The sequence below is a fragment of the Taeniopygia guttata genome, chromosome 28 (genome assembly GCF_048771995.1).
Source record: "Taeniopygia guttata chromosome 28, bTaeGut7.mat, whole genome shotgun sequence".
Classification (NCBI taxonomy): Eukaryota; Metazoa; Chordata; class Aves; order Passeriformes; family Estrildidae; genus Taeniopygia; species Taeniopygia guttata.
Window position 1 is genome coordinate 1,567,265 of NC_133053.1, and position 17,113 is coordinate 1,584,377.

Sequence of the window (17,113 nt, forward strand, 5' to 3'; positions counted from 1 at the left end):
CGGTCCGGTCTAGGAGGGCCCGGTCCGGTCTGGAAGGGCCCGGTTCAGTCTGGGAGGACCCGGTTCGGTCGGTCGGGCGCGGCAGGTGCGTTCCGGGACACGGGGACGGGGCAGATCCCGGCGTTTTTGCGGGGGCTGGAAAAGAGGCGGACGGAGGGGATCCGAGCCCTCCCGGGGGGTCCCATCTCCCCCCGCCCGGCCCAGCCCGGGGGGGGCGCGGGGAGCCCCCGGTGCCGCCCTCTAACGGCGGCGGCGCCGCTGGAAAATCCCGACCGAGCGCGGGGGGCGGGGGCGGGATGCGGCTGCTCGGGGCCGCGGCGGAGCCTCGCCCAGCTCCGCACCGCCCCGCACCGCACCGCACCGCCCCGCACCGCCCCGCACCGCCCCGCACCGCCCCGCACGGCCCCGCACCGCACCGCACCGCCGGGGATGAGGTACGGCCGCACCTGCCCCCCGCACCCCCCGAGCCCCCGGGATGGGGGGAAAACCGGGGGGGCTCCGCGGAGGGGTCTGGGGGGGGGATCGGGGCGCGGTGGCGGCTCCCGGGGGTTGGATGGACCGGGGGGGCCCCGATCGGAGCCCCCTCCCCGCGGCGGGGATGCCCCCGGCCCGGGCCGGGCCGCATCCTGCGGCGGGCGCGGCTCCGTCCCGCGGGATGCGGAGGATCGGGGGGATATTGGGGGCAGGAGGGTTCAGGAGGATCAGGGGGCTCGGGGGGAATCGGGAAGCGTTTAAACCACGCATCCTGCAGGGACAAAGGCCGGACAATGCGGGGGCTCGGCGGGGAGTCCGCGGGAGGGGGGGAGGAGGGAGCAGCATCCCCGTCCCCATTCTCACCTTCATCGCCATCGCCATCCCCATCCCCATCCCCATCCCATCCCCATCCCCATCCCCATCCCCATCCCCATCCCCATCCCCATCCCGATCCCATCCCCATCCCATCCCCATCGCCATCCCCATCCCATCCCCATCCCCATCCCCATCCCCATCCCCATCCCCATCCCCATCCCATCCCCATCCCCCCCATCCCTTCCCCATCCTGCGGGCGGGGCGGGGGGCTCGTCCCTGGGGTGGCAGCAGCTCCCCCCGCCCCGATCCGAGCTCGGCTCCCTGCAGCCCCCCGCCCCTCCCGGTGCTCCTGAGCCCCAAAACCTCCTCACCCAAACCAGCACCCCAAACCCTCCCCACAAACCCGCACCCCAAATCCACCTCCCAAACCGATCCCTCCAAAACCTTGCCCTCTAAACCAGCACGTCAACCCCACCCGGGGGGCACCCAAGGGTCCCCGTGCCGTGTCCCCGGGCAGGGGTGCCCCCATCACCCGGGTGGAGGTGGGGCGGTGGCTGCACCTCCCCCCCCGCAGGCTCCCACGGCCACCCTGGGGCGTGGGGTGGATAAGGGGGGCCCTGCACTGTGAGGGGGCTGTGCTGGGGGTGTTGGGGACCCCAGACTCACGGCACCGCGGCCCCACAGCCACCCCCACGCACGGTGTCCGTGTGTGGGTGTGTGCAGGGGCTCTGTGGGGGCTGCAGGGGTCGATGCTGTGTGAGGAGAAGGGGACAGATCCCAAGTCCCCGTGTCCCTGCGCGTGTCCCCACATGTGTGCAGGGTCAAGCTGGGGAGGGGAGGGGGGGCTGTGCTCCCCAGGGGGGTTTTGCTGTGGTCGGGGGTCCCCGGGGCCGGGTCGATCAGGCCGGGCTGGTGACAACACGCTGTTTGTTTAATGTCCCCGGGGGCTGCCGGGGCTCAGCTGTGCCTGTGGCAGTGTGACAGTGTGACAGTGTGGCAGTGTGGCAGTGTGGCTGGTGGCTGCGCTCCCGTCCCCGGCCTCATCCGCAGAGCTGCTGCCGGGCTGGGGCGAGCCGAGGGGTGCAGGAGATTGGGGTACCCCCCCAGGGCTGCCCAGCCCTGCCCTGCTCTGCTCAGGCCACGCTGGCATCACACGCGGCGAGCAGAGCAGGGGACGGTGGGTGGTGGGCAGTGGGCAGCGTGGGCACCGTGGGCACCGTGGGGACAGCAGGGTGTGCTGGGCAGCGCAGCTGCTCCTTCATCTGCAGCATCATCCGCCCTGCCAGGAAAGTGCTGGATGGATCCAGGCCCCACCGGTGGCCTCGGCCATCCTGGGGTGCCCCCGGCAGAGAGGGGCAGATTTTGGGGGTGGAAGGAGAGACACACGCAGCACCCCTGAGCCATCACATCGCCCCAGGGTCAGCCCACGGCCCCCCTGGGGTCCGGCCCGTGGGGGGACACCGGGTCCTGTGGGGCGGTGACCAACACGGGGCTGGAATGGAGCTGCAGCCCCGTCCCCCCCTTTCCCACAGCCCCGTCCCCCCTTTTCCTACAGCCCCGTCCCCCCATTTCCTGCAGCCCCGTCCCCCTTTTCCCCACAGCCCTGGTCCCCCTTTTCCCACAGCCCCGGCCCCTTTTCCCACAGCCCCGTCCCCCCTTTTCCCACAGCCCCGTCCCCCCATTTCCCACACCCCCATCCCCCCTCCCCGCCGTGTCTCGCCGCTCGGTGGTTGCAGGTGCGGCCCCGGCCCCTCCCCTGCAGATCGCGGCGCTGCTGCGGCCGCTGCGCTCGCCTGGCCCTGCCAGGAACTGGGGGGAGCAGAGCTCAGCCCCCCCCTCCTCCATCGACCCCCCAAATATCCCAGCCCTGACCCCCCGGGAGGGCAGCCCGAGCCCCCCGGGTTCTTAGAGGGTGGGGGTCCTCCAGGGGAGGCTGAGCAGCTGGGGGGGTACACAGAGCTTTGGGGTGCTGGGGAGGGGGGACACCCTCCCCTGGCCCCCATTATCCCCTACAGGGCTGAACACCCCCATCCTCCACGTCTGAGTCCTCAGGAAGGGCCGGGCACCGCCTGTGCTCCCCCATCGCTGTCGCCATAGCAACAGCAGCCTGTGCTCATCCTGCATCCTCATCCTCATCCCACATCCCCATCCCCATCCCATCCCAATCCCACATCCGCATCCCATCCCCATCCCCATCCCGCACCCCCAATCCCACATCCCCCATCCCACACCTCCCCCTCCCCTGCTCCCCCCCCTCTGCCCGCGGTTTTTCTCTCTCCCGGGGGGAATTTTGGCAGCTGTGGGGGGGGATTGGCACCGTGGGGGTCTTTGTGTCCCTTGGGAGTCGCGGGCAGGGGGGCACCCCACAGCAGGAGCCATAGGGCGGGACGGGAGCTGCCCCACCATATGGGGTGCAGGGCTGAAGGAGCAGCTTTGGGGGGCTCCTGGGGGTAGGGAGGGTGCCAGCACTGCCCCGGGTGGGGTCTCTGTGCTGGAGGGGGGCGCTGGGACACCCAGAAGGGCCCCAGGGAGCCGCCGTGGGGCAGATTTGGGGGTGTCAGAGCCGGGAGGGGTCGATCGCTGCCGCCCCTGACCCGCTTTGGGGGGGATTTGGGGGGGGGGGGGGCAGCCGAGAGGAGATGGGGAGCCCCCATTGCCCCCCCATCGCCGGCTCCCCCCGCCGGCACGACCCTCTGGGGGGTGAGGAGGGGTCCCCAACCCCAACCCCCCCCGCGTGTGACAGCGTCCTGCGTGTCCCCCCGGGCGGCTGCAAGAGGAGATTTGGGGGGCAGGGGGTGCAGGGGGGCTGAGGGGGTTTGTGGGGGGCGGGGGGGCCGCGGAGGGGCCGCGGAGGGTCCGGGGCTGCCCCCGGTGCGGCGGGAGCGGAGCGGGAGAAGACAAAAGGGAGACAAAGGGAGCGGAGAGCGGAGCTCGGAGCGGGCGGGGAGCCGGGCGGGGGCTGGGGGGCTCTGCCTGGGGTGGGGGGCGGCGCTGGACCCCCACCCTGAACCCTGAGCCGGGGCCGCCCCTCTGGGGGGGTTGGGGGGCACCAGCACCTCCCGGGCTCGGGGGTGCGGGCGGTGGGGCGCTCCCAGCTGGGTGCTGGGGGGCTGTCAGGGTGCTGGGGGGCTGTCAGGGTGCTGGGGGAGCCCCCCGGGTGCTGCCCACCCCCGAACCCCCCCAGGCACGGCAGGAGGTGAAGATGTCCGGCTCCATCGCCTCCTACGAGCAGCTGGTGCGGCAGGTGGAGGCGCTGAAGAAGGAGAACAGCCACCTCCGGCGGGAGCTGGAGGACAACTCCAACCACCTCTCCAAGCTGGAAAATGAGACCTCGGACATGAAGGTGGGCACAGACCCCGAATTTGGGCAGGTGGGGGGGTTTCCATCCACATCTCCACATCCTTAATGGTTCCACCGCTGTTTCAGGAGGTCCTGAAGCACCTCCAGGGGAAGCTGGAGCAGGAGGCGCGGGTGATGGTGTCCTCGGGGCAGCCGGAGGTGCTGGAGCAGCTCAGAGGTGGGTGCCCGGGCAGGCTGGGGAGGGGACACCCCGCCCAGCCCCCCCTGACAGCGCTGTCCCCGTCCGTCCCCAGCCCTGCAGATGGACATCTCCAGCCTCTACAACCTCAAGTTCGCCCCGGAGCCGCTGAGCACCGGGCGCGGCCCCGAGGAGAACCGGGACGGCCCCGGGGAGATGGGCAGGGCCACGTTCCGCATGCTGGAGGAGCTGGACCGCGAGAGGTGATGGCCTGGGGGGGACAAAATGGGGCTGGGGGACCGGGGGGGCTCTGCTGACGGAGCCCTCCCCTCCCCAAGGTGTTTCCTGCTGGGGGAGATCGAGAAGGAGGAGAAGGAGAAGATCTGGTACTACGCGCAGCTGCAGAGCCTGGCCACGCGCCTGGACGAGCTGCCCCACGTGGAGACGGTGAGTGGGGGACCCCCTGTGCCCCCCGAGGCCACGGGGAGCCCCCCCCAGCTCAGGCCACCCCCTGTGCCCCCCAGTTCTCCATGCAGATGGATCTGATCCGGCAGCAGCTGCAGTTCGAGGCGCAGCACATCCGCTCGCTGATGGAGGAGCGCTTCGGCACGGCCGACGAGATGGTGCAGCGGGCACAGGTCAGCCCTGCCCCCCAAAATCCTCCTGCTCCGCTGCTGGGGGGCCCCAGACCGAGGGGCTCCACTCTGGGTACCCTCACAAGCAGCTCTGGGTGCCCTACAGCAGCTCCTCACACCCTACACCAGCTCCTACACCCTACACCAGCTCCTCACACCCTACAGCAGCTCCTCACACCCTCGGGCATCTCCTCACACCCTACACCAGCTCCTCACACCCTCGAGCATCTCCTCACACCCTACAGCAGCTCCTCACACCCTACACCAGCTCCTCACACCCTACAGCAGCTCCTCACACCCTCGGGCATCTCCTCACACCCTACACCAGCCCCTCACACCCTCGAGCAGCTCCTCACACCCTACACCAGCTCCTCACACCCTCGAGCAGCTCCTCACACCCTACACCAGCTCCTCACACCCCACACCATCTCCTCCCACCCTCGCACGCCGTTCCTTGCCCCCTTGCCCCCCTCCCTGCCATTCCCGGCGCTCCCGGGGTCCCCCAGCCCCCCCTGACCCCCTGTGCCCCCAGATCCGCGCGTCCCGGCTGGAGCAGATCGACAAGGAGCTGATGGAGGCGCAGGACAAGGCGCAGCAGCCGGAGCCGCAGGTGGGGGGGACGGGGGTCCGGTCCCTGCGGGGCTGTGGAGGAGGGGGCAGCAGGGCCCCCCCGCTGTTGTCCCCATGCTGTCCCCGCGCTGTCCCCAGGGCCTGGCCAGGCTTTGTGTGGCTCGGGCACCGGGAAATGGGCAGTTGCCATGGAGACCAGAAGTAGGCCATGGCGGGCGGGCGGCGCGGGGCTCCCGCGGCATCTGCCGATGCTGGAGCTGCCAGGGCGGGCAGGCTGCCATCGGCATCGGCATCGTTGTCATTGTCATCGTCATCGTTGTCATTGTCATCGCCATCGTCATCGCCATCATCGCCATCACCATCATTGTCACCACCATCGCCATCATCGCCATCGCCATTGCCATTGTCACCGCCATCGCCATGGCCATGGCCAAGGGCTGCCATCGACGTGGCGCCGGTGTCACCCACAGCCTTGCCACTGTCATTGTTCCACTGTCACCCACAGCTCCACCACCATCATCATCATCATCATGGGCTGCCATCGCCATCGCCGCACTGTCACCCACTGCCACGGACACATTGTCACCCACTGCCCTGTCACTGTCATGGACCCACTGTCACCCACTGCCCTGCCACTGTCACCCCCAGCCCTGCCACTGCCCCACCACTGCCACGGACCCACTGCCCCACTGCCCTGCCACTGCCACAGTCCCACTGTCACCCACAGCCCTGCTCTGTCACCCACTGCCCTGCCCCTGTCACCCACTGCCCTGCCACTGTCACAGACCCACAGTCACCCACTGCCCCACCACTGCCATGGACCCACTGTCACCCACTGCCCCACAGCCCTGCCACTGCCACAGTCGCACTGTCACCCCCAGTCCTGCCACTGTCCCCCACTGCCCTGCCACTGTCCCCCACTGTCCCCCACTGCCACAGTCCCACTGTCCCCCACTGCCCTGCCATCAGCCCAGTCCCACCATCACCCCCCTCCCACCATCACCCGCACCCCCCATCACCCCCATCACCCCCAGCCCCCCGTTCCCACCCCCCCATCTCTCCGCAGGCTCAGCCCCAGCCCCCTCCCCACTGCCCACCCACGCTCTCCCATCCCTGCGCCAGCAGCCCCCCTCAGTCCCAATCCCCCCCGATTTGAGCTCAAAATACACCCCCGGTACTGACGGAAACAACGCCCGGGGGTGGCAGGGGGTGGCAGGGGGGTGGGGAGGGGGCTGGGCACGGGGGCGAGGGCGCTGCAAGGCAGCCCCCCTCACCTCCCACCTCCCCCTCCTCTGCAGCTCTGCGGGAAGGTCCCGGGCGTGGAGGGGGACAGCAGCGGGGACCCCCCGAGCCACCCCGAGGAGGGCGGCAGCACCAAGGTGAGGGGACAGCGACCGGGCCGGGGGGCACCGAGCCGGGTGTCACCCACCCCGGGGACACCGAGCCGGGTGTCACCCACCCCGGGGGCACCGAGCCGGGTGTCACCCACCCCGGGGGCACCGAGCCGGGTGTCACCCACCCCGGGGGCACCGAGCCCGCGTGGGGCCGAGCGTGACCCGGTGTCCCCGCAGGTGGAGGTGGTGTTCTGGCTGCTGTCCATGCTGGCCACGCGTGACAAGGAGGACATGTCCCGCACGCTGCTGGCCATGTCCAGCTCGCAGGAGAGCTGCGTGGCCATGCGCAAGTCGGGCTGCCTGCCCCTGCTGATCCAGATCCTGCACGACTCGGACGGGGAGCCGGGACCCCCCGAGAGCCCCACGGGGGCCAAGGACGCCCGCATGAGAGCCAACGCCGCCCTGCACAACATCGTCTTCTCGCAGCCCGACGAGGGCCAGGCCAAGAAGGAGATGAGGGTGCTGCATGTGCTGGAGCAGATCCGCTCCTACTCAGAGACCTGCTGGGACTGGCTGCAGATGCAGAGCCGGGATGGGGCACGGGGCCCTGAGGGCACCGGTACGGACTGGGAGGGACTGGGAGGGACTGGGAGGGACTGGGGGCATCCTCTGTGACCCTCATGCCCCGCAGTGCCGGTGCCCATCGAGCCCCAGATCTGCCAGGCCACCTGTGCCATCATGAAGCTGTCCTTCGACGAGGAGTACCGGCGGGCCATGAACGAGCTGGGTGAGCGCGGGGAGGGGCTCCTTCCCTCTGCACCGCACCCAGACCGGCTGCTGGAGCTGGGGGAACCCCAAATGACCCCTGCCCCGCCCCACAGGTGGGCTGCAGGCGGTGGCCGAGCTGCTGCAGGTGGACTACGAGATGCACAAGATGACCAACGACCCCCTGAACCTGGCGCTGCGGCGCTACGCGGGCATGGCCCTCACCAACCTCACCTTCGGCGACGTGGTCAACAAGGTGGGAGGGCGGTTTGGGGGGGATCAGGAGGGTTTGGGGGCGATCAGCAGGGTCTGGGGAGGATCAGGAGGGTTTGGGGGCGATCAGGAGGGTCTGGGGGCGATCAGCAGGGTCTGGGGGGGATCAGGAGGGTCTGGGGGGGATCAGCAGGGTCTGGGGGGGATCAGGAGGGTCTGGGGGGGATCAGCAGGGTCTGGGGGGCACCAGCAGGGTCTGGGGGCGATCAGCAGGGTCTGGGGGGGACCAGCAGGATCTGGGGGGGATCAGCAGCAACTGGGGGCGATCAGCAGGATCTGGGGGGGACCAGCAGGGTCTGAGGGGGACCAGGAGGGTCTGGAGGGGATCAGCAGGGTCTGAGGGGGATCAGCAGGGTCTGGGGGGGGGATCAGTAGGGTCTGGGGGGGATCAGCAGGGCTTGGGGGCAATCAGCAGGGTCTGGGGGCTATCAGTAGGGTTTGGGGGGCACCAGCAGGGTCTCGGGGGGATCAGCAGGGTCTGGGGGGGACCAGCAGGGTCTGGGGGTTGCAGCATCACCCTCAGCCCCCTCCCCTCCCCGCAGGCCACGCTGTGCTCCCGCCGGGGCTGCATGGAGGCCATCGTGGCCCAGCTGGGCTCGGACAGCGAGGAGCTGCACCAGGTGGGTGCTGCTGGGGCTCCCTGGGGCGGGGGACAGGTGGGGGGACAGTCCCTGTGCTCACTCACCCCCGTCTGCCTCTCCAGGTGGTCTCCAGCATCCTGAGGAACCTCTCCTGGCGCGCTGACATCAACAGCAAGAAGGTGCTGAGGGAGGTGGGCAGCGTCACCGGGCTGATGCGCTGTGCCCTGCACGCCGGCAAGGTGAGCCCGGGGCGGGTGACAGCGGGCACAGGGTGACCAGACAGACCTGACAGGAGTTGTGCATCTCCTCCCGGGGCAGGAGTCGACGCTGAAGAGCGTCCTGAGCGCGCTGTGGAACCTCTCGGCGCACAGCACGGACAACAAGGCGGCCATCTGCGGGGTGGAGGGGGCCCTGGGCTTCCTGGTCAGCACCCTCACCTACAAGTGCCAGAGCAACTCCCTGGCCATCATCGAGAGCGGCGGTGGCATCCTCAGGAACGTCTCCAGCCTCGTGGCCACGCGGGAGGATTACAGGTGAGCGGCACCGGAGGGACCCACGGAGCTGGGGTGGCACTGGGGGTGGCACTGGGGGATGCTGTGGCTGGGGGTGGGATGGGAATGGACCCCAGGATTGGCCTCGGGGGGTGATACGGCTGCAGGTACAAGGGGCATGGAGATGGGGCACCAAGGGTGGTGTTGGGGGATGCAGTGGCTGCGGGTGCAGACCCCAGGGATGGCACTGGGGGGATGTCACGGCTGGGCAGGGCTGGGGTCACCTTGCACCCCTGGGATGGGGCAGGGAGCAGGTCCAGGACCACCCTGACAGCCTGGGGGGGGTCCCCTCTGTCCCGCAGGCAGGTGCTCCGGGACCACAACTGCCTGCAGACGCTGCTGCAGCACCTGCGCTCGCACAGCCTGACCATCGTCAGCAACGCCTGCGGCACCCTCTGGAACCTGTCAGCCCGCAGCCCCCGCGACCAGGAGCTGCTGTGGGACCTGGGGGCGGTCAGCATGCTGCGCAACCTCATCCACTCCAAGCACAAGATGATCGCCATGGGCAGCGCAGCCGCGCTGCGCAACCTCCTCACCAACCGGCCCCCCAAGTACAAGGACGCGGCCGTGGTGTCGCCGGGCTCCTGCATGCCCTCGCTCTACATGCGCAAGCAGAAGGCGCTGGAGGCCGAGCTGGACGCCAAACACCTGGCCGAGACCTTCGACACCATGGAGAAGCAGAGCCTGAAGGGCCAGAGCGCCAAGAAGCCGCCGCGGCACATGGAGAGCCTGGTGAAGGACTACGCCTCCGACTCCGGCTGCTTCGACGACGACGAGGTGCCGAACATCTCCAGCGGCGTGGAGACGGCCAGCGCCTCCGTGCTCTCCATGTTCCTCAGCTCCTCCTTCCTGCAGGGCCAGGCGCTGCCGCGGGCGCTGGCGCAGCGGCGCTGCCCGGAGCCGGAGAAGGACGGCAGCGGGAAGGCGGCCGAGCCCAAGAAGCCGCCGCCGGTGGAAGACGACGTCTCGCTGGCCGCCGAGAAGTTGGCCAACAAGATCTCCAGCACGGTGGCCAAGATCGACAAGCTGGTGGAGGACATCTCCACCATGCACAACTCCTCGGACGACAGCTTCAGCCTCAGCTCCGAGGATCACTGCCTGGACTGGCAGTACGGCCCCGAGGACGGGCACGAGGCGCGCGCCCAGTCCTGCTCGCCGTGCCGGCTGTCGGACGCCGGCGGCTCGGCCAAGCGGGACAGCCTGAGCCGGGCGCACACCCTGCTGCGCCTGAAGACCGCCTGCACCAGCCTGTCCACCGACAGCCTCAACAGCGGCAGCACCAGCGACGGCTACTGCACCAAGGAGCACATGAAGCCCTGCCCCCGGGCCGCCTTCCTGGACTACCGCGACGAGCTGCAGCGCTACCAGAGGCGGCCCAGCCGCCTCGACCTCAAGAGCATCCTGGGCAGACCGGAGCGGGCCGAGCCCCCCGCGCGGGACCCGGCCGAGCCAGACAAACCCGAGCAGCGGGACCTGCCCGAACGGGCCAGGAAGATGGTGACTTTCCCCAGCCCCAAGGTGCCGGAGAAGGAGACGGAGTGGAAGAAGGAGGTGGGCACCAAGCCCCCCACCGACCCCCATGTCCGCACCATCAAGCTCTCTCCGTCCTACCAGCACGTTCCCGTGCTGGAGACCCTGGCCAAGAGCAGCACGGCTGCTGGCCAGCAGCCCTCCCTCCTGGGCAGGAAGCAAGCCTGGCTCCCCCCGGCGCTGCTGCAGGCAGCCGAACCCCTCAGCAAGATCCCGGAGAAGCTGCCGGCCCAGCCAGCGGCCTCGGCGGAGCAGGAGTCCGTGCAGAAGTACTCGGTGGAGGACACCCCGATCTGCTTCTCCCGCTGCAGCTCCCTGTCCTCCCTCTCCTCGGCAGACAACGTGCTGGACGGGCAGAGCCACAGCGAGAACGACCTGGACAGCGACTCCTCCCTGGAGATCCTGGAGATGGAGGAAGGGGACACAGAAGGGGAGGATGTGAGGCAGGAGAAGGGGAAGGCAGTGGATCCGGGTCCCAGCACGCCGGTGGGGATCTCCCAGCCCATCAGCATCCCCTTCCCGAAGCGGGACAAGGTTTTCCTGCGGGAGGCCTCGCCCTCACGCCAGGAGGACCTGACGCCCTCGAGCTCCTCGGAGAACTACATCCAGGAGACGCCGCTGGTGATGAGCCGCTGCAGCTCCGTCAGCTCCCTGGGCAGCTTCGAGAGCCCCTCCATCGCCAGCTCCATCCAGAGCGACCCGTGCAGCGAAATGATCAGCGGCACCATCAGCCCCAGCGAGCTGCCCGACAGCCCCGGGCAGACCATGCCCCCCAGCCGCAGCAAGACCCCCCTCTTCGAGCTGGGCTGCCAGCCCGAGAAGGAGACCAGCCAGTTCAACATCCAGTGGGAGAACAACGTCAAGAAGTTCATGGAGATCACCGACTTCAAGGAACGCTTCCAGCTGCCCCAGGACCTGGACTCCATGGTCTACTTCACGGTGGAGAAACCCAACGAGAACTTCTCGTGCGCCTCCAGCCTGAGCGCCCTGCCCCTCCACGAGCACTACGTGCAGAAGGACGTGGAGCTGAAGCTGATCCCCACCTTCCCCGAGAAGAACAGCCTGAACTTCGCGGCTCACGAGAAGCGGGAGGAGCGGCGGGAGGAGCGGTACCTGGAGGGCCGGCGAAGGGCCGAGCGCCCCGAGCCCCCCGAGGACGACGACATCGAGATCCTCAAGGAGTGCATCAGCTCGGCCATGCCCTCCCGCTTCCGCAAGGTCAAAACCTCGCTGCTGTCGGGCCAGGTGCTGCACCCGCAGAGCAAGAAGCCGCTGCACGTCCCCGTGTACATGCTGGTGCCGGCCCACGGCCACCCCGGGGTCCCCAGGCACCTGCGACCCACCACCCGCGACCTCTTCAAGGACGACGATTCCTTCACCGACTCGGCCGACGGGACCCCGGTTAACTTCTCCAGCGCCGCCTCGCTGAGCGATGAGACCCTGCGGTACCCGGCGGGCGAGGAGGCCGAGCAGCCCCCGGCCGAGCGGCACCGCCGGCCCGGTACCATCCCCGCCCGCCGGGCCGCCTCCGGTAGCTCGGCCCCCGCCCGCCTCGGCCCCGCCGGGAAGGGCAAAGCGGGGCCGGGCCGCGGGGAGGAGAAGCGCGGCCAGAGCCTCCCGACGGGCACAGCCGGGCTGGAGCCGGGGGTGGGCCGGGCCGGCGGGGTCCCCGGGAGGAAGGATGATGCTCTGGAGGATGGGGTGGTGTTCCAGTCGCTGTGCCACACCACGCCGACGGAGGAAGCCGTGTACTGCTTCTACGAGCCGGATCTGGACGAGCTGCCCGAGCCGGGCGGGGACGGGTCCGGCAGCAGAGCCCAGCCCGGCCGGGCGCCACGGAGGGAGCGCTGGGGAGGCTCCGTCCCCAACAAGGACCCCGAGCCCGGTCCTCGTCCGGCGAAGACGAAGCCACAAAACAACCTGATCGCCGACGAGACGCCGCCCTGCTACTCCCTGAGCTCCTCCATGAGCTCCCTGAGCGATGCCCACCTCTCCGAGGGCGAGGAGCGGGGCCAGCCCTGCGGCAAAGCCGCCTGGCCGCGGGCAGCTGCGGCGGGGCAGGCGCAGGGGGGCTCGCCCAGCTCCCCCAGCCTCAACTCGGAGGATGATCTGCTGCAGAAATGCATCGGCTCGGCCATGCCCAAGCGCCGGCGGCCCGCGGCTCGCCGCAGGCTGCTGGAGAGAAAGCAGAAGCCGCCGGGCACCGGCGGGAGGGAGCGGAAAGCCGAGGTCAGGCATCACCCCGAGGAGGAGGAGGAGGCCGGCTCCGACCGGGGCTCCGACCTGGACAGCGTGGAGTGGCAAGCCATCCAGGAGGGAGCCAACTCCATCGTCACCTGGCTGCACCAGGCTGCCGCCTCCCTGTCCCGGGAGCCTTCCTCCGAGTCCGACTCCATCCTCTCCTTCATGTCGGGGCTCTCGGTGGGCTCCACGCTGCAGCTCTCCCTGGGCAGGCAGGAGAAGCAGCGGCCCGGCAGCGCCTCCGGCCGGGACCCGGCGAGGAGGGAGCGGAGCACGGCCCGCCCGGAGCGCAGGGACGCGGCCGGTGCCCGTCCCGCCCCCCGCGCCACCTCCGGGGCGGAGCGGAGCCCCGCGCCCGCCAAGCCGGTGCCCAACCTGCCCGTGGTTTTCCGCGGCAGGACCGTCATCTACATGCCCAGCCTGGCCAAAGATGCCCCCAGCCCACGGGCCACGCCGAAGAAGAGCCCCGCGGCCAAGCCCGAGGCGCCGCCGGCCAAGAACCTCTCGCTGAGCCAGCAGCGCTCTCGGAGCCTGCACCGGCTGGGCAGAGCCCCCGAAAGCGGCGAGCTGGCGCTGCCCAAGAGGAGCACGACCCCGCCCGCCCGCATCGGCAGAGGGCCCCCCTCCTCGGGCTCCTCCCGCACCTCCACGCCCTCCCAGCACGCCCCCAAGAAGCTGCCGTCGCCCTCGCAGGTCACCAAACCGGCCGCGGGCAAGGCCAGCGGCTCCTCCTCCCCGCCGGGACCCCCGGCCCGAGCCCCGGCCCCCAAATCTCCGGCTCCCAAGCAGTCCAAGACGCAGAAGTCGCCCGTGCGCATCCCCTTCATGCAGAAGCCCAGCAGGAAGGTGCTGCCGGGCCGGGGGGCCATGCCGGTGCTGGAGGAGCACGTCGATGGCTCCAAGGCTCGGGCCGGGGGGCCGGGGGGCAGCCGGCTCAACCTGGTACGGATGTCATCCGCCCGCTCCAGCGGGAGCGACTCGGACCGCTCGGGCTTCCTGCGCCAGCTCACCTTCATCAAGGAATCCTCCAGCCTGCTGCTGCGGCACCGCTCCGACCTGTCCCCGACGCCCCCGGCCACCTCGCTGCCCCGCCGGGGCTCCCCCCAGCGCAGCCGAGCCGCGCTCCCGGCCGTGTTCCTCTGCTCCTCCCGCTGCGACGAGCTCAAAGCCGCCAAAGCGGCCAGTCCCGGCCAGCGGCCGCTCATCCCCCGAGCCCAGCCCGGTGCCAAAGCCACGGCCGGGGCCAAACCGCCGCGCCGGACCAGCTCCGAGAGCCCGTCCCGGTTGCCGGTGAAGAGCGGCGTGCCCGCGGCTGAGCCCTTCAAGCGTTACTCGTCCTCGCCCAACATCAGCGTGGCGCGGCGGGCGGGCAGCCCGTCCTCCGTGCGCTCCGAGGCGGCGGCGCGGCGGCGGCAGAACGAGCCGGTTCCCGGTGGGCCGCCGGCCAAGCCGCCGGTGGTGATGATGAAGGGAACGTGGCGGAGGATCCGCGACGAGGACATCCCGCACATCCTCAAGAGCACGCTGCCCTCCTCCGCGCTGCCACTGGCGGGTTCTGGTGACGAGGAGCCCCCCGGTACCCCCGGCACGCCCAGGAAAACCAGCGACGCCGTGGTGCAGACCGAGGACTTCGCCACCTCCAAGACCAACTCCAGCACCTCTCCCACGCTGGAGACCCGCGAGGGACCCCCGCACCCCCGTGTCACCGGGGATGGAGAAGCCCCCGCGCCCGCCAAGGCCGCCCTGCCCATCTCCTTCGGCCACGAGGTGCCCACCGGGACCTTCCCCGGCAGCCGCCACGGCTCCCCCAGCAAGGCCGCCCGTGTCACCCCCTTCAACTACGTCCCCAGCCCCATGGCGGTGACAGCGGCGGCCGACAAGGCAGTGGGGAAAATCCAAGCCTGATGATGCCCCAGTGAGGGTCCTGTGACACCCCCAGCCCCGCGGGAACTGTGTTTGGGACACGCGTGGGGATGTGGGGACAGCTGGGGACCAGCGAGTCACCCCAACCCGCTGCTGGCCCCGGCTGGGCTCTTGCTGTGCTAAAGCGTCGCCGTTCCCAGCAGCAAGGACTGGACAGAACTGGGAACGTTCCAGGTTTGGGTGGTTCTCATGGACCGTCCCCTCGCACTGATGGACACCCAGGGACAAGCTGAGGTGGGGCTGTGTCCCCGTGTGTCCCCATCCTGCTCGCCCAGGGGCTGATCCCACCCAGGAAAACCCCACCCGCTCCAGCTTGGCTGGCACCAGCTCTGGCTCTGCCAACGGTGGCAGCTCATTTATTAACAGGGAAGGGATGCAGAGGAGAGGCTTTGGAGGGGGAGATGGGGACCAGAACCCCGTTTGGGGGACCAGGATGTCCCGCTGGCGGTTCCTGTTTGCTGACAGGTGACCTGTGCCAGTCTGAGGTGGTGGCAGGTGGAAATGGTGCAGGAGAAGCCGGGCAGGGCTCGTGGGGGCCGGGGCTCATCCCAGGGGCTGCTCCCAGGGTGCTGTCCCCAGGCTGGGGGGCTGCTCTGGGAGAGGACAGGCTGCTGAGCTGGCACTGGGATGCCCAACCCCCAGGAAAGGGTCTGGGGTCCCTCACCTTCACTCAGAGCCCCCCAGCCTCCCACCCCCAGGGCAGGAGAGCCCCGGCTCGCAGCCAGGATCCCGGTGGATCCCGGTGTGTCCTTGTGGATGTGGACACGGATCCATCCAGGACTGGATTACGCCCACGGGCACAGGGCCTGCCACCCCAAAACCCGGGGGACACCCCCACTCCTGCTGCCAGCCGGGCCCAGGTGCCAGCACTGGGGGGTGTGGGAAGTGCCTCGACCCCTGGGAGGGGGGTGGGCTGCAGAGGGACCCCCAGTCCAGGTGGTCCAGCCCCCTGGGATACCTCCAGTGCTACTCCATCGCTCCCTGTGGATGGGTGACCTCTGTGCCCCCACCCCAGTGCCACAGAGGGGCTGTAGGGACAGAGCCGGGGCTATGGGGACATGTGCAGGGGACACACCTGGGTGGCTGTGGGAGCACACTGAGGAGCTCTGGGTTGCACTGTGGGGCCAGGGAGACACCAGGACTGTGGGGATATTCAGGGGGTCCCCAGGGACGAGCACTGGGGTCGTGGGGATGGGCACTGGAGCCCCCCTGCCCTGGCAGTGGCCGGGACTGAGGAAAAGGAGGAAAATCCCAGGAGCAGCACTCCTGAGAGCCCTAACGGAGCGCAGGGGTGGCAGGAGGGCAGCATCGCCCCTCGGCTACAAACCACCTCCCTCCCCCTCCTCCACCGACAATCCCGCCGGGCTCTGCCGGGCTCCGCTCACTGTATCTATGTATAAGGATGTTATTTTAGCAGCCTCTGGACAGTATTCCCAATTAAAAACCAACCTGTGTAAATAAGAAGGAGCGTTTGGTGTCTCCCGGGTGTTTGGGCTGGCCGGATCCGCAGCGTTTTCCGGATCCATTTCTTGTATTTGACGGTCGAGGTGGCCACCGGTGGCTTGCAGGGGTCGCGGGGGTTCCTGCTGCTGAAGGACATCCCACCGGCCACCACCGGACACCGAGGGACCCCCCGAGTCACCCTGAGGGGGAGGCGACACCGGGGAGTGGCCACGGGGACAGGGACCCCCCCCACGGCCATGGGGGACATCCCGCCCGCTCAGGGTGAGCATCCTCCCCGCACCCGGAGCCCCCCGCAGCCGGGCTGGGGGTGGGCAGAGCTTTGTAGCCCCCGGACCCCCAAAGCTGCCCCTGGATGCAGATGATGGCGGGGCCGATTTCGCCGTGCCAGAAGCGGCTGTTGATGCATTTCTGCGCGTCCATCACCGTCACCTCCAGCTCCTGCAGGGTGGGCGACGGATTCCGACCCTGGGGTCCCCCAGCTGCGGGCGGGGGGCGGCGTCAGAGCCCCCCACCATGGGCAGAGGGGCTGGCAGGGAGCGCCCCAACACCGCCAGGGTGGGGGGTCAAAGGGGAGCCCCCCAATGCTGCATCCCCCCAAGGGCCGCGGCTCGAAGGGGAGCGGGGAGGTGACAGCCGGGTGTGAAATCTCTTGGGGGGGTGACGAGAGGAAATGTCACCGCTCGGCCCGGCTGCGAGCGCGGCGGCACCGACACCGTGAGAACAGCCCCGTCCCCGCCCCGGGAGCGCTGCCAGCCCGGTGCCGCTCACCGGGAGCCCCGTCCCCGCCCCGGGGAGTGCTGTCCCGGTGCAGCTGCCGAGCTGGAGGAGCCCCGGGTGACATAAGCTTCTGGGGACACGTGGGGACACCTGGGGACACCAGGGGATGGGGTGTGGGAATCCAGAGCTTCCCTCTGGCTGCCCTGGGACCCTGGCAGGGGTCAGGAACCCCCCTGGACAGAGCCCCCAGAGACACTGGCTG

At 69.9% G+C, this 17,113-nt stretch overlaps 1 protein-coding gene across 1 annotated transcript; it reads left to right on the plus strand.

The window, feature by feature from the left end:
* Nucleotides 1-266: 266 nt before the first annotated feature.
* APC2 (APC regulator of WNT signaling pathway 2) lies at nucleotides 267-16,134 on the plus strand. Its single transcript, XM_072919277.1, has 15 exons — nucleotides 267-434; nucleotides 3,974-4,132; nucleotides 4,216-4,306; nucleotides 4,383-4,530; nucleotides 4,606-4,714; nucleotides 4,792-4,905; nucleotides 5,435-5,512; nucleotides 6,771-6,851; nucleotides 7,044-7,425; nucleotides 7,498-7,593; nucleotides 7,688-7,827; nucleotides 8,387-8,464; nucleotides 8,548-8,664; nucleotides 8,744-8,958; nucleotides 9,279-16,134. Exons 1-15 carry the CDS (start codon nucleotides 297-299, stop codon nucleotides 14,650-14,652), a joined length of 7,320 nt encoding a protein of 2,439 aa, XP_072775378.1. The 5' UTR covers nucleotides 267-296; the 3' UTR covers nucleotides 14,653-16,134.
* The last annotated feature ends 979 nt before the right edge of the window (nucleotides 16,135-17,113 follow it).